At 48.4% G+C, this 13,077-nt stretch overlaps 1 protein-coding gene and 1 non-coding gene across 10 annotated transcripts in view; one reads left to right on the top strand and one right to left on the bottom strand.

The window, feature by feature from the left end:
- The window catches only part of LOC140396265 (pseudouridine-5'-phosphate glycosidase), a 180,122-nt gene that overhangs the window by 58,562 nt on the left and 108,483 nt on the right, over positions 1 to 13,077 (bottom strand). For 7 of the 9 annotated variants that reach the window (XM_072484633.1, XM_072484637.1, XM_072484639.1 and 4 more), the window contains one exon: positions 100 to 166. The exons of the other annotated variants lie outside the window; for them this stretch is intronic. In XM_072484633.1, the coding sequence (XP_072340734.1) occupies positions 100 to 166 (67 nt within the window). The remainder of the gene's footprint in view (positions 1 to 99; positions 167 to 13,077) is intronic. 9 annotated transcript variants of the gene reach the window in all.
- trnag-ucc (transfer RNA glycine (anticodon UCC)) lies at positions 533 to 604 on the top strand. The gene has a single exon. It is a non-coding gene; the product is annotated as a tRNA-Gly (tRNA).

Below are 13,077 nucleotides of genomic sequence, written 5' to 3'. Positions count from 1 at the left end.
AGGAGCATAAAGAATTGATTTCCAACTGATTGTTGCATTTCTTAAGATTTAATTGTTCCTTATGTTTCAATCCGAAAGGACCAAAGGAAGTCTCCGTACCTGCGAGGTTTCTGCCAACTCCCCCGATTGTCTGGTGCATGGTACTACGGTTTGTGGGTCCGTTGAACTACAGGAAAGAAACAGGAAGCAGTTTACTTTGTAATAGCGGATATCATAGCAAGCTTCTAGCTTTTATTAGGTGTCAGATTTGCTTGGTGGTAGCAATCTAACATTGGAGGTAACAGCGGGTGTGTTGAAGGCCCACTCCCCAATCTGAGCTATGGTCGAATTTGAAACTTCAGTGCAATTCTGAGGGTGGGCTGCACTGTTTGTGACGCCACCTTGCAGCTAAGCCATGAAACCAAAGGGCCCTCCTTCCCCACGGTCCCATCTCTCTCAGAGAGACAGACACAATCCCACAGCAATAGCCTTTAAGAGTAGAGGAAATTTCAGTGAACCGACCACTCCTTATCCCTCAACCAACATCAACATTACGATGGTGGTATAGTGGTGAGCATAGCTGCCTTCCAAGCAGTTGACCCGGGTTCGATTCCCGGCCATCGTAATAAAAAGCTGGTTGTATATTTTGTGGGAGGCTTTCAAGTGTCAGTTGAAGGTAATACAGGACAGGCATGTTCCTGTGAGGAAGAAAGATAAATACGGCAATTTTCGGGAACCTTGGATGACGAGTGATATTGTAGGCCTCGTCAAAAAGAAAAAGGAGGCATTTGTCAGGGCTAAAAGGCTGGGAACAGACGAAGCCTGTGTGGCATATAAGGAAAGTAGGAAGGAACTTAAGCAAGGAGTCAGGAGGGCTAGAAGGGGTCATGAAAAGTCATTGGCAAATAGGGTTAAGGAAAATCCCAAGGCTTTTTACACGTACATAAAAAGCAAGAGGGTAGCCAGGGAAAGGGTTGGCCCACTGAAGGATAGGCAAGGGAATCTATGTGTGGAGCCAGAGGAAATGGGCGAGGTACTAAATGAATACTTTGCATCAGTATTCACCAAAGAGAAGGAATTGGTAGATGTTGAGTCTGGAGAAGGGGGTGTAGATAGCCTGGGTCACATTGTGATCCAAAAAGACGAGGTGTTGGGTGTCTTAAAAAATATTAAGGTAAATAAGTCCCCAGGGCCTGATGGGATCTACCCCAGAATACTGAAGGAGGCTGGAGAGGAAATTGCTGAGGCCTTGACAGAAATCTTTGGATCCTCGCTGTCTTCAGGGGATGTCCCGGAGGACTGGAGAATAGCCAATGTTGTTCCTCTGTTTAAGAAGGGTAGCAAGGATAATCCCGGGAACTACAGGCCGGTGAGCCTTACTTCAGTGGTAGGGAAATTACTGGAGAGAATTCTTCGAGACAGGATCTACTCCCATTTGGAAGCAAATGGACGTATTAGTGAGAGGCAGCACGGTTTTGTGAAGGGGAGGTCGTGTCTCACTAACTTGATAGAGTTTTTCGAGGAGGTCACTAAGATGATTGATGCAGGTAGGGCAGTGGATGTTGTCTACATGGACTTCAGTAAGGCCTTTGACAAGGTCCCTCATGGTAGACTAGTACAAAAGGTGAAGTCACACGGGATCAGGGGTGAGCTGGCAAGGTGGATTCAGAACTGGCTAGGCCATAGAAGGCAGAGGGTAGCAATGGAGGGATGCTTTTCTAATTGGAGGGCTGTGACCAGTGGTGTTCCACAGGGATCAGTGCTGGGACCTTTGCTGTTTGTAGTATATATAAATGATTTGGAGGAAAATGTAACTGGTCTGATTAGTAAGTTTGCAGACGACACAAAGGTTGGTGGAATTGCGGATAGCGATGAGGACTGTCTGAGGATACAGCAGGATTTAGATTGTCTGGAGACTTGGGCGGAGAGATGGCAGATGGAGTTTAATCCGGACAAATGTGAGGTAATGCATTTTGGAAGGGCTAATGCAGGTAGGGAATATACAGTGAATGGTAGAACCCTCAAGAGTATTGAAAGTCAAAGAGATCTAGGAGTACAGGTCCACAGGTCATTGAAAGGGGCAACACAGGTGGAGAAGGTAGTCAAGAAGGCATACGGCATGCTTGCCTTCATTGGACGGGGCATTGAGTATAAGAATTGGCAAGTCATGTTGCAGCTGTATAGAACCTTAGTTAGGCCACACTTGGAGTATAGTGTTCAATTCTGGTCGCCACACTACCAGAAGGATGTGGAGGCTTTAGAGAGGGTGCAGAAGAGATTTACCAGAATGTTGCCTGGTATGGAGGGCATAAGCTATGAGGAGCGATTGAATAAACTCGGTTTGTTCTCTCTGGAAGAAGGAGGTGGAGGGGCGACCTGATAGAGGTCTACAAAATTATGAGGGGCATAGACAGAGTGGATAGTCAGAGGCTTTTCCCCAGGGTAGAGGGGTCAATTACTAGGGGGCATAGGTTTAAGGTGAGAGGGGCAAGGTTTAGAGTAGATGTACGAGGCAAGTTTTTTACGCAGAGGGTAGTGGGTGCCTGGAACTCGCTACCGGAGGAGGTGGTGGAAGCAGGGACGATAGGGACATTTAAGGGGCATCTTGACAAATATATGAATAGGATGGGAATAGAAGGATACGGACCCAGGAAGTGTAGAAGATTGTAGTTTAGTCGGGCAGTATGGTCGGCGCGGGCTTGGAGGGCCGAAGGGCCTGTTCCTGTGCTGTACATTTCTTTGTTGTTCTTTATTACAGATGGCCTGGTCATTTATCTCACTGTGTTGGCCTAGATTCTGACAGTGAGACCTTTCCAAGTACTCCATTGGCAGAAAATGCTTTTAGGACATCTCACGCTTCTGAAAGGTGCTAAATAAACGTAAGTTCTGTCCCTCTATTCATTGACTTAATTGTTTCAGCAGCTCATATGTAAATGACTGTCTCTGTAAGTGTGAAATTGAATTCACTGTGGCAGTAATACGCGTCTTGTAATGGCACAGTGTAGTAATAAGACACCTGGTCCGTTTCAGTGGCATTTTCGGATTATCTTTTTTAAATTTAGGGTACCCAATTATTTTTTTTTCCAATTAAGGGGTAATTTAGCATGGGCAATCCAACTAACCTGCACATCTTTGGGATGTGGGGGTGAAACCCACACAGACTTAAGAACATAAGAACTAGGAGCAGGAGTAGGCCATCAGGCCCCTCGAGCCTGCTCCACCATTCAATGAGATCATGGCTGATCTTTTATGAACTCAGCTCCACTTTCCGGCCCGAACACCATAACCCTTAATCCCTTTATTCTTCAAGAAACTATCTATCTTTATCTTAAAAACATTTAATGAAGGAGCCTCAACTGCTTCACTGGGCAAGGAATTCCATAGATTCACAACCCTTTGGGTGAAGAAGTTCCTCCTAAACACAGTCCTACATCTACTTCCTCTTATTTTGAGGCTATGCCCCCTAGTTCTGCTTTCACTCGCCAGTGGAAACAACCTGCCCGCATCTATCCGATCTATTCCCTTCATAATTTTATATGTTTCAATAAGATCCCCCCGCATCCTTCTAAATTCCAACGAGTACAGTCCCAGTCTACTCAACATGTCCTCGTAGTCCAACCCCTTCAGCTCTGGGATTAACCTAGTGAATCTCCTCTGCACACCCTCCAGCGCCAGTACGTCCTTTCTCAGGTAAGGCAACCAAAACTGAACACAATACTCCAGGTGTGGTCTCACTAACACATTATACAATTGCAGCATAACCTCCCTAGTCTTAAACTCCATCCCTCTAGCAATGAAGGACAAAATTCCATTTGCCTTCTTAATTACCTGTTGCACCTGTAAACCAACTTTTTGCGACTCATGCACTAGCACACCCAGGTCTCTCTGCACAGCAGCATGTTTTTACATTTTATCATTTAAATAATAATCCCTTTTGCTGTTATTCCTACCAAAATGGATAACCTGTTGCTCTTTCTAGCTTTAGTCTATTTGCTCTGTTTAGGTCACCTTTGCTCATGAGTCGCCAGGTATCTTTATACCTCCACGTGGTTCAAGTTTAGGTTATGATTAATAACACAGCACACCGCTTAGTAAGGATTAAAACAACGGTCATTTATTATATACAACAAGCAATATTAATACCCTAATACTACTTTCTATACAATAAACCTATCACTACTGGCCAATACTTAACTTAGGAAGAGCCCACCAGCTCAGGGAAACGAATGGCTTGTCCAATCAAATCTGGCCCGCGGGATTCAAAAGGCTGCTACAGGTCAGTGGCTAGGTGTCTCTACCGGATAGCGATCGTTGGATTCAAACTTACTGCTGCCGGTGGCTGGTCTTGCGAAGGTCTCGAGCAGGCAAAGAGGAGAGAGAGAGAGATCTGAACTTGGACCTTTACTTTTATAGGGCCCAGGGGCTTCCCTCCTCCCGGGGCGGCCCTTGACCCTGAGTCCCAAGTGATTGGATTCTGTCCCCAGTCTCTGGGGTTGATGTGTCCAATGGTGAGGCGATTCCTTGATTGGGGGTGGTCGCTCACTGTCTTTGTTTCGGCCACTGCAGGCGCCGACAGGTCTGGCCCGGTATTCAATTGCTAATATGTTGCAATTGTTCCCGGGGATAGCCGATTTAACTGTGGATGTCTGAGTAGATTAGGTGTAAACAGTCCTGAATTAAACTGCGGATACCTGGGTTGATGGGCTGTTGATAGCCCTGAGTATCGATCTGGGTTACGTTCCCAGAGCTGAAGCTGCAAACCCGTCTGCAGCTGCCTGCTTGTGTCTTCTTGGCTGCTTTTCCCAGCAGTCTTTCGGTTTAGCCATTTTAAACTGGGTTTTGGCCAGATTAATCGGAACGCAGCCATTTTACATGGCTACAAACCTCACATTGGTCAACATTGTATTCCATCTGCCAGACCCTAGCCCATTCACTTAACCTATCCAAATCCCTCTGCAAACTTCCAGTATCCTCTGCACTTTTTGCTTTACCACTCATCTTAGTGTCGTCTGCAAACTTGGACACATTGCCCTTGGTCCCCAACTCCAAATCATCTATGTAAATTGTGAACATTTGTGGGCCCAACACGGATCCCTGAGCGACTCCACTAGCTACTGATTGCCAACCAGAGAAACACCCATTAATCCCCACTCTTTGCTTTCTATTAATTAACCAATCCTCTATCCATGCTACTACTTTACCCTTAATGCCATGCATATTTATCTTATGCAGCAACCTTTTGTGTGGCACCTTGTCAAAGGCTTTCTGGAAATCCAGATATAGCACATCCATTGGCTCCCCATTATCTACCGCACTGGTAATGTCCTCAAGAAATTCCACTAAATTAGTTCAGCACAATCTGTCCTTAATGAACCCATGCTGCGTCTGCCCAATGGGACAATTTCCATCGAGATGCCTCGCTATTTCTTCCTTGATGATAGATTCCAGCATCTTCCCTACTACCAAAGTTAAGCTCACTGGCCTATAATTACCTGCTTTCTGCCTACCTCCTTTTTTAAACAGTGGTGTCACGTTTGCTAATTTCCAATCCGCCGGGACCACCCCAGAGTCTAGTGAATTTTGATAAATTATCACTAGTGCATTTGCAATTTCCCTAGCCATCTCTTTTAACACTCTGGGATGCATTCTATCAGGGCCAGGAGACTTGTCTACCTTTAGCCCCATTAGCTTGCCCATCACTACCTCCTTAGTGATAACAAGGTCCTTACCTGTCATAGCCTCATTTCTATCAGTCACTGGCATGTTATTTGTGTCTTCCACTGTGAAGACCAACCCAAAAAACCTTTTCAGTTCCTCAGCCAGTTCCTCATTTCCCATTATTAAATCTCCCTTCTCGTCCTCTAAAGGACCAATATTTACCTTAGCCACTCTTTTTTGTTATATATTTATATATTTGTAGAAATTTTTACTATCTGTTTTTATATTCTGAGCAAGTTTACTCTCATAATCTATCTTACTCTCCTTTATAGCTTTTTTAGTAGCTTTCTGTTGCCCCCTAAAGATTTCCCAGTCCTCTATTCTCCCACTAATCCTTGCCACTTTGTATGCTTTTTCCTTCAATGTGATACTCTCCCTTATTTCCTTAGATATCCACGGTCGATTTTCCCTCTTTCTACCGTCCTTCCTTTTTGTTGGTATAAATCTTTGCTGAGCACTGTGAAAAATCGCTTGGAAGGTTCTCCACTGTTTCACCATAAAGTCTTTGCTCCCAGTCTACCTTAGCTAGTTCATCTCTCATCCCATTGTAATCTCCTTTGTTTAAGCACAAAACACTAGTGTTTGATTTTACCTTCTCACCCTCCATCTGTATTTTAAATTCCACCATATTGTGATCGCTCCTTCCGAGAGGATCCCTAACTATGAGATCAGAAATCAATCCTGTCTCATTTCACAGGACCAGATCTAGGACCGCTTGTTCCCTCGTAGGTTCCATTACATACTGTTCTAGGAAACTATCGCGGACACATTCTATAAACTCCTCCTCAAGGTTGCCTTGACCGACCTGGTTAAACCAATCGACATGTAGATTAAAATCCCCCATGATAACTGTTGTGCCATTTCTACATGCATCCGTTATTACTTTGTTTATTGCCTGCCCCACCATAATGTTACTATTTGATGGCCTATAAACTACTCCTATCAGTGACTTTTCCGCCGTACTATTCCTGATTTCCACCCAAATGGATTCAACCTTATCCTCCATTGCACCGATGTCATCCCTTACTATTGCCCGGATGTCATCCTTAAATAACAGAGCTACACCACCTCCCTTACCATCCACTCTGTCCTTCCGAATAGTCTGATACCCTCGGATATTTAACTCCCAGTCGTGATCATCCTTTAACCATGTTTCAGTAATTGCCACTAAATCATAGTCATTCACGATGATTTGCGCCATCAACTCATTTACCTTATTCCGAATACTACGAGCATTCAGGTAAAGTACACTTATGCTGGCTTTTATACCTCTGTTTTGAATCTTAACACCTCGATCAGTAACCTTTCCTAAGTTTTATTTCCTCTTAACTTTTCTCCTAAATTTCCTTGTTGTTGAACCCATATCTTCATGTAACAACCTGCCGCGTCGCTTACCATTTATGTTTTTACTTCCCGTTTTTTGCCTTTTAGTATTACTGGGTCTATTCACTGAGCTCCCCTCAGTCACTGTATCTTGTACTGTCACCCTTTTTGATTTTTGACTATGGCTTCTCTGCCTTACACTTTCCCCCTTACTGCCTTTTGTTTCTGTCCCTGTTTTACTACCTCCCAACTTCCTGCATCTGTTCCCATCCCCCTGCCACGTTAGTTTAAACCCTCCTCAACAGCTCGAGCAACCCCCCACCCCCTCCAAGGACATTGGTTCCAGTCCTGCCCAGGTGCAGGCCGTCCGGTTTGTAGTGGTCCCACCTCCCCCTGACTGGTTCCAATGCCCCAGGAATTTGAATCCCTCCCTCTTGCACCATCTTTCGAGCCACGCATTCATCCTCTCTATCCTGACATTCCTACTCTGACTGGCTCGTGGCACTGGTAGCAATCCTGAGATTACGACCTTTGAGGTCCTACTTTTTAGTTTAACTCCTAACTCCCTGAATTCCGCTTGTAGGATCTCGTCCCACTTTTTACCTATATCGTCGGTGCCTATGTGCACCATGACAGCTGGCTGTTCACCCTCCCCCCCACACCCTCCCTCCCCCAGAATGGCCTGCAGCCTCTCCGAGACATCCTTGATCCTTGCACCAGGGAAGCAACAAACCATCCTGGAGTTTCATTGCGTCCGCAGAACCGCCTGTCTATTCCCCTTACGATTGAGTCCTCTATCACTATAGCCCTGACATTCTTCTTCCTGCCCTGCTGCACAGCAGAGCCAGCCACGGTGCCATGAACCTGGCTACTGCTGTCTTCCCCTAGTGAGCCATCTCCCCCAACAGTATCCAAAGCGGTATATCTGTTTTGTAGGGAGATGGCCGCAGGGGACACCTGCACTGCCTTCCTACTCTTGCTCTGTCTTTTGGTCACCCATTTTCACCCTCAATAACTTTCACCTGCGGTGTGACCAATTTGCTAAACGTGCTATCCATGACGTCCTCAGCATCACGGATGCTCCAAAGTGAGTCCATCCGCAGCTCCAGAACCGTCAAGCGGTCTAACAGGAACTACAACTGGACACACTTCTTGCATGTGAAGGAGCCAGAGAATGTGCAGACTCCACACGGACAGTGACCAAGGTCTGGGATTCGAATCCGGGTCTACAGCGCCGCAGTCCCAGTGCTATCCACTGCGCCACATGCCGCCCTGGCATTATCATATGAAATAAATATATCATAAATAGGGTGAACAATACTTCAATGCAGAGTTCACCAATAAGAAAAGTAATTGATGGCGAAGGCCAATAGGCATCAAGAAGGGATTGGGTAATTTGCTACTGGCGAGGATAACAGAGAACGTTGGACTCAGTCCGGGATCGCCGGATTCAGTCCTGGAACGCCAGATTCCTTCTGGGAACGCGGACTCAGTCCGGGAATGCCGGACTCAGTCCGGGAACGCCGGACTCAGCCCTGGAACGTCGGACTCAGCCCTGGAACGTCGGACTCAGCCCTGGAACGTCGGACTCAGCCCTGGAACGCCAGCATCTGTACTCGATGACTAAGTGAGTCTGTATTTTTACCTCTCACAGCTCAGTGTCTGAGTGAGGCTGTACTCTGTCCCTCTCACAGCTCAGTGTCTGAGTGAGTCTGTACTCTGTCCCTCACAGCTCAGTGTCTGAATGAGTCTGTACTCTGTCCCCCTCACAGCTCAGTGTCTGAGTGAGTCTGTACTCTGTCCCTCTCACAGCTCAGTGAGTGAGTGAGTCTGTACTCTGTCCCTCTCACAGCTCAGTGTCTGAGTGAGTCTGTACTCTGTCCCTCTCACAGCTCAGTGAGTGAGTGAGTCTGTACTCTGTCCCTCTCACAGCTCAGTGTCTGAGTGAGTCTGTACTCTGTCCCTCACAGCTCAGTGTCTGAGTGAGTCTGTACTCTGTCCCCCTCACAGCTCAGTGTCTGAGTGAGTCTGTACTCTGTTCCCCTCACAGCTCAGTGTCTGAGTGAGTCTGGACTCTGTCCATCTCTCAGCTCAGTGTCTGAGTGAGTCTGTACTCTGTCCCCCTCACAGCTCAGTGTCTGAGTGAGTCTGTACTCTGTCACTCTCAGCTCAGTGTCTGAGTGAGTCTGGACTCTGTCCGTCTCTCAGCTCAGTGTCTGAGTGAGGCTGTACTCTGTCCCTCTCACAGCTCAGTGTCTGAGTGAGTCTGTACTCTGTCACTCTCAGCTCAGTGTCTGAGTGAGTCTGGACTCTGTCCGTCTCTCAGCTCAGTGTCTGAGTGAGTCTGTACTCTGTCACTCTCAGCTCAGTGTCTGAGTGAGTCTGGACTCTGTCCGTCTCTCTGCTCAGTGTCTGAGTGAGGCTGTACTCTGTCCCTCTCGCAGCTCAGTGTCTGAGTGAAGCTGTACTCTGTCCCTCTCACAGCTCAGTGTCTGAGTGAGTCTGTACTCTGTCCCCCTCACAGCTCAGTGTCTGAGTGAGTCTGTACTCTGTCCCTCTCACAGCTCAGTGTCTGAGTGAGTCTGTACTCTGTCCCCCTCACAGCTCAGTGTCTGAGTGAGTCTGTACTCTGTCACTCTCACAGCTCAGTGTCTGAGTGAGTCTGTACTCTGTCCCTCTCACAGCTCAGTGTCTGAGTGAGTCTGTACTCTGTCCCTCTCACAGCTCAGTGTCTGAGTGAGTCTGTACTCTGTCCCCCTCACAGCTCAGTGTCTGAGTGAGTCTGTACTCTGTCACTCTCACAGCTCAGTTTCTGAGTGAGTCTGTACTCTGTCCCTCTCACACAGCTCAGTGTCTGAGTGAGTCTGGACTCTGCCCGTCTCTCAGCTCAGTGTCTGAGTGAGGCTGTACTCTGTCCCTCTCACAGCTCAGTGTCTGAGTGAGTCTGGACTCAGTCCGTCTCACAGCTCAGTGTCTGAGTGAGTCTGTACTCTGTCACTCTCACAGCTCAGTGTCTGAGTGAGTCTGTACTCTGTCACTCTCACAGCTCAGTGTCTGAGTGAGTCTGGACTCAGTCCGTCTCACAGCTCAGTGTCTGAGAGAGGCTGTACTCTGTCACTCTCACAGCTCAGTGTCTGAGTGAGTCTGGACTCTGTCCGTCTCACAGCTCAGTGTCTGAGTGAGTCTGTACTCTGCCCCTCTCTCACAGCTCAGTGTCTGAGTGAGTCTGTACTCTGCCCCTCTCACAGCTCAGTGTCTGAGTGAGTCTGTACTCTGTCCCTCTCACAGCTCAGTGTCTCAGTGAGTCTGTACTCTGCTCCTCTCACACAGCTCAGTGTCTGAGTCTGTACTCTGTCCCTCTCACAGCTCAGTGTCTGAGTGAGTCTGTACTCTGTCCCTCTCACAGCTCAGTGTCTGAGTGAGTCTGTACTCCGTCCCCCTCACGGCTCAGTGTCTGAGTGAGTCTGTACTCCGTCCGTCTCACAGCTCAGTGTCTGAGTGAGTCTGTACTCTGTCCCACTCACAGCTCAGTGTCTGAGTGAGTCTGTACTCTGTCCCTCTCACCGCTCAGTGTCTGAGTGAGTCTGTACTCTGTCCCTCTCACAGCTCAGTGTCTGAGTGAGGCTGTACTCTGTCCCTCTCACAGCTCAGTGTCTGAGTGAGGCTGTACTCTGTCCCTCTCACAGCTCAGTGTCTGAGTGAGGCTGTACTCTGTCACACTCACAGCTCAGTGTCTGAGTGAGTCTGTACTCTGTCCCTCTCACCGCTCAGTGTCTGAGTGAGTCTGTACTCTGTTCCCCTCACAGCTCAGTGTCTGAGTGAGTCTGTACTCTGTCCCTCTCACACAGCTCAGTGTCTGAGTGAGTCTGGACTCTGCCCGTCTCTCAGCTCAGTGTCTGAGTGAGGCTGTACTCTGTCCCTCTCACAGCTCAGTGTCTGAGTGAGTCTGGACTCAGTCCGTCTCACAGCTCAGTGTCTGAGTGAGTCTGTACTCTGTCACTCTCACAGCTCAGTGTCTGAGTGAGTCTGCACTCTGTCCCCCTCACAGCTCAGTGTCCCAGTGAGTCTGTACTCTGTCCCTCTCACAGCTCAGTGTCCGAGTGAGTCTGTACTCTGTCCGTCTCACAGCTCAGTGTCTGAGTGAGTCTGTACTCTGTCCCCCTCACAGCTCAGTGTCTGAGTGAGTCTGTACTCTGTCCGTCTCACAGCTCAGTGTCTGAGTGAGTCTGTACTTTGTCCCTCACACAGCTCAGTGTCTGAGTGAGTCTGTACTCTGCCCCTCTCACTGCTCAGTGTCTGAGTGAGTCTGTACTCTGTCCCTCTCACAGCTCAGTGTCTGAGTGAGTCTGTACTCGGTCCCTCACACAGCTCAGTGTCTGAGCGAGTCTGTACTCTATCCCTCTCACAGCTCAGTGTCTGAGTGAGTCTGTACTCTGTCCCTCACACAGCTCAGTGTCTGAGTGAGTCTGTACTCCCTCCCTCACACAGCTCAGTGTCCGAGTGAGTCTGTACTCTGTCCCTCTCACAGCTCAGTGTCTGAGTGAGGCTGTACTCTGCCCCTCTCACAGCTCAGTGTTTGAGTGAGTCTGTACTCTGTCCGTCACACAGCTCAGTGTCTGAGTGAGTCTGTACTCTGTTCCCCTCACAGCTCAGTGTCTGAGTGAGTCTGTACTCTGTCCCTCTCACAGCTCAGTGTCTGAGTGAGTCTGTACTCTGTCCCTCTCACAGCTCAGTGTCTGAGTGAGTCTGTACTCTGTCTCTCTGACAGCTCAGTGTCTGAGTGAGTCTGTACTCTGTCCCCCTCACAGCTCAGTGTCTGAGTGAGTCTGTACTCTGTCCCCCTCACAGCTCAGTGTCTGAGTGAGTCTGTACTCTGTCCCTCTCACAGCTCAGTGTCTGAGTGAGTCTGTACTCTGTCCCTCTCACAGCTCAGTGTCTGAGTGAGTCTGTACTCTGTCCCTCTCACAGCTCAGTGATGAGTGAGTCTGTACTCTGTCCCTCTCACAGCTCAGTGTCTGAGTGAGTCTGTACTCTGTCCCTCACACAGCTCAGTGTCTGAGTGAGTCTGTACTCTGTCCCCCTCACAGCTCAGTGTCTGAGTGAGTCTGTACTCTGTCCCTCTCACAGCTCAGTGTCTGAGTGAGTCTGTACTCTGTCCCTCTCACACAGCTCAGTGTCTGAGTGAGTCTGTACTCTGTCCCTCTCACAGCTCAGTGTCTGAGTGAGTCTGTACTCTGTCCGTCTCACAGCTCAGTGTCTGAGTGAGTCTGTACTCTGTCCCCCTCACAGCTCAGTGTCTGAGTGAGTCTGTACTCTGTCCCTCTCACACAGCTCAGTGTCTGAGTGAGTCTGTACTCTGTCCCCCTCACAGCTCAGTGTCTGAATGAGTCTGTACTCTGTCCCTCTCACAGCTCAGTGTCTGAGTGAGTCTGTACTGTCTCTCTGACAGCTCAGTGTCCGAGTGAGTCTGTACTCTGTCCCTCTCACAGCTCAGTGCCTGAGTGAGTCTGTACTCTGTCCCTCTCACAGCTCAGTGTCTGAGTGATTCTGTACTCTGTCCCTCACACAGCTCAGTGTCTGAGTGAGTCTGTACTCTGTCCCCCTCACAGCTCAGTGTCTGAGTGAGTCTGTACTCTGTCCCTCTCACAGCTCAGTGTCTGAGTGAGTCTGTACTCTGTCCCTCTCACAGCTCAGTGTCTGAGTGAGTCTGTACTCAGTCCGTCTCACAGCTCAGTGTCTGAGTGAGTCTGTACTCAGTCCGTCTCACAGCTCAGTGTCTGAGTGAGTCTGTACTCTGTCCCTCTCACACAGCTCAGTGTCTGAGTGAGTCTGTACTCTGTCCCCCTCACAGCTCAGTGTCTGAGTGAGTCTGTACTCTGTCCCCCTCACAGCTCAGTGTCTGAGTGAGTCTGTACTCTGTCCCTCACAGCTCAGTGTCTGAGTGAGTCTGTACTCTGTCCCTCTCACAGCTCAGTGTCTGAGTGAGTCTGTACTCTGTCCCTCTCACAGCTCAGTGAGTGAGTGAGTCTGTACTCTGTCCCCCTCACAGTTCAGTGT

The sequence above is a fragment of the Scyliorhinus torazame genome, chromosome 19 (genome assembly GCF_047496885.1).
Source record: "Scyliorhinus torazame isolate Kashiwa2021f chromosome 19, sScyTor2.1, whole genome shotgun sequence".
Classification (NCBI taxonomy): Eukaryota; Metazoa; Chordata; class Chondrichthyes; order Carcharhiniformes; family Scyliorhinidae; genus Scyliorhinus; species Scyliorhinus torazame.
This window is presented reverse-complemented; position numbering and strand designations above follow the sequence as displayed.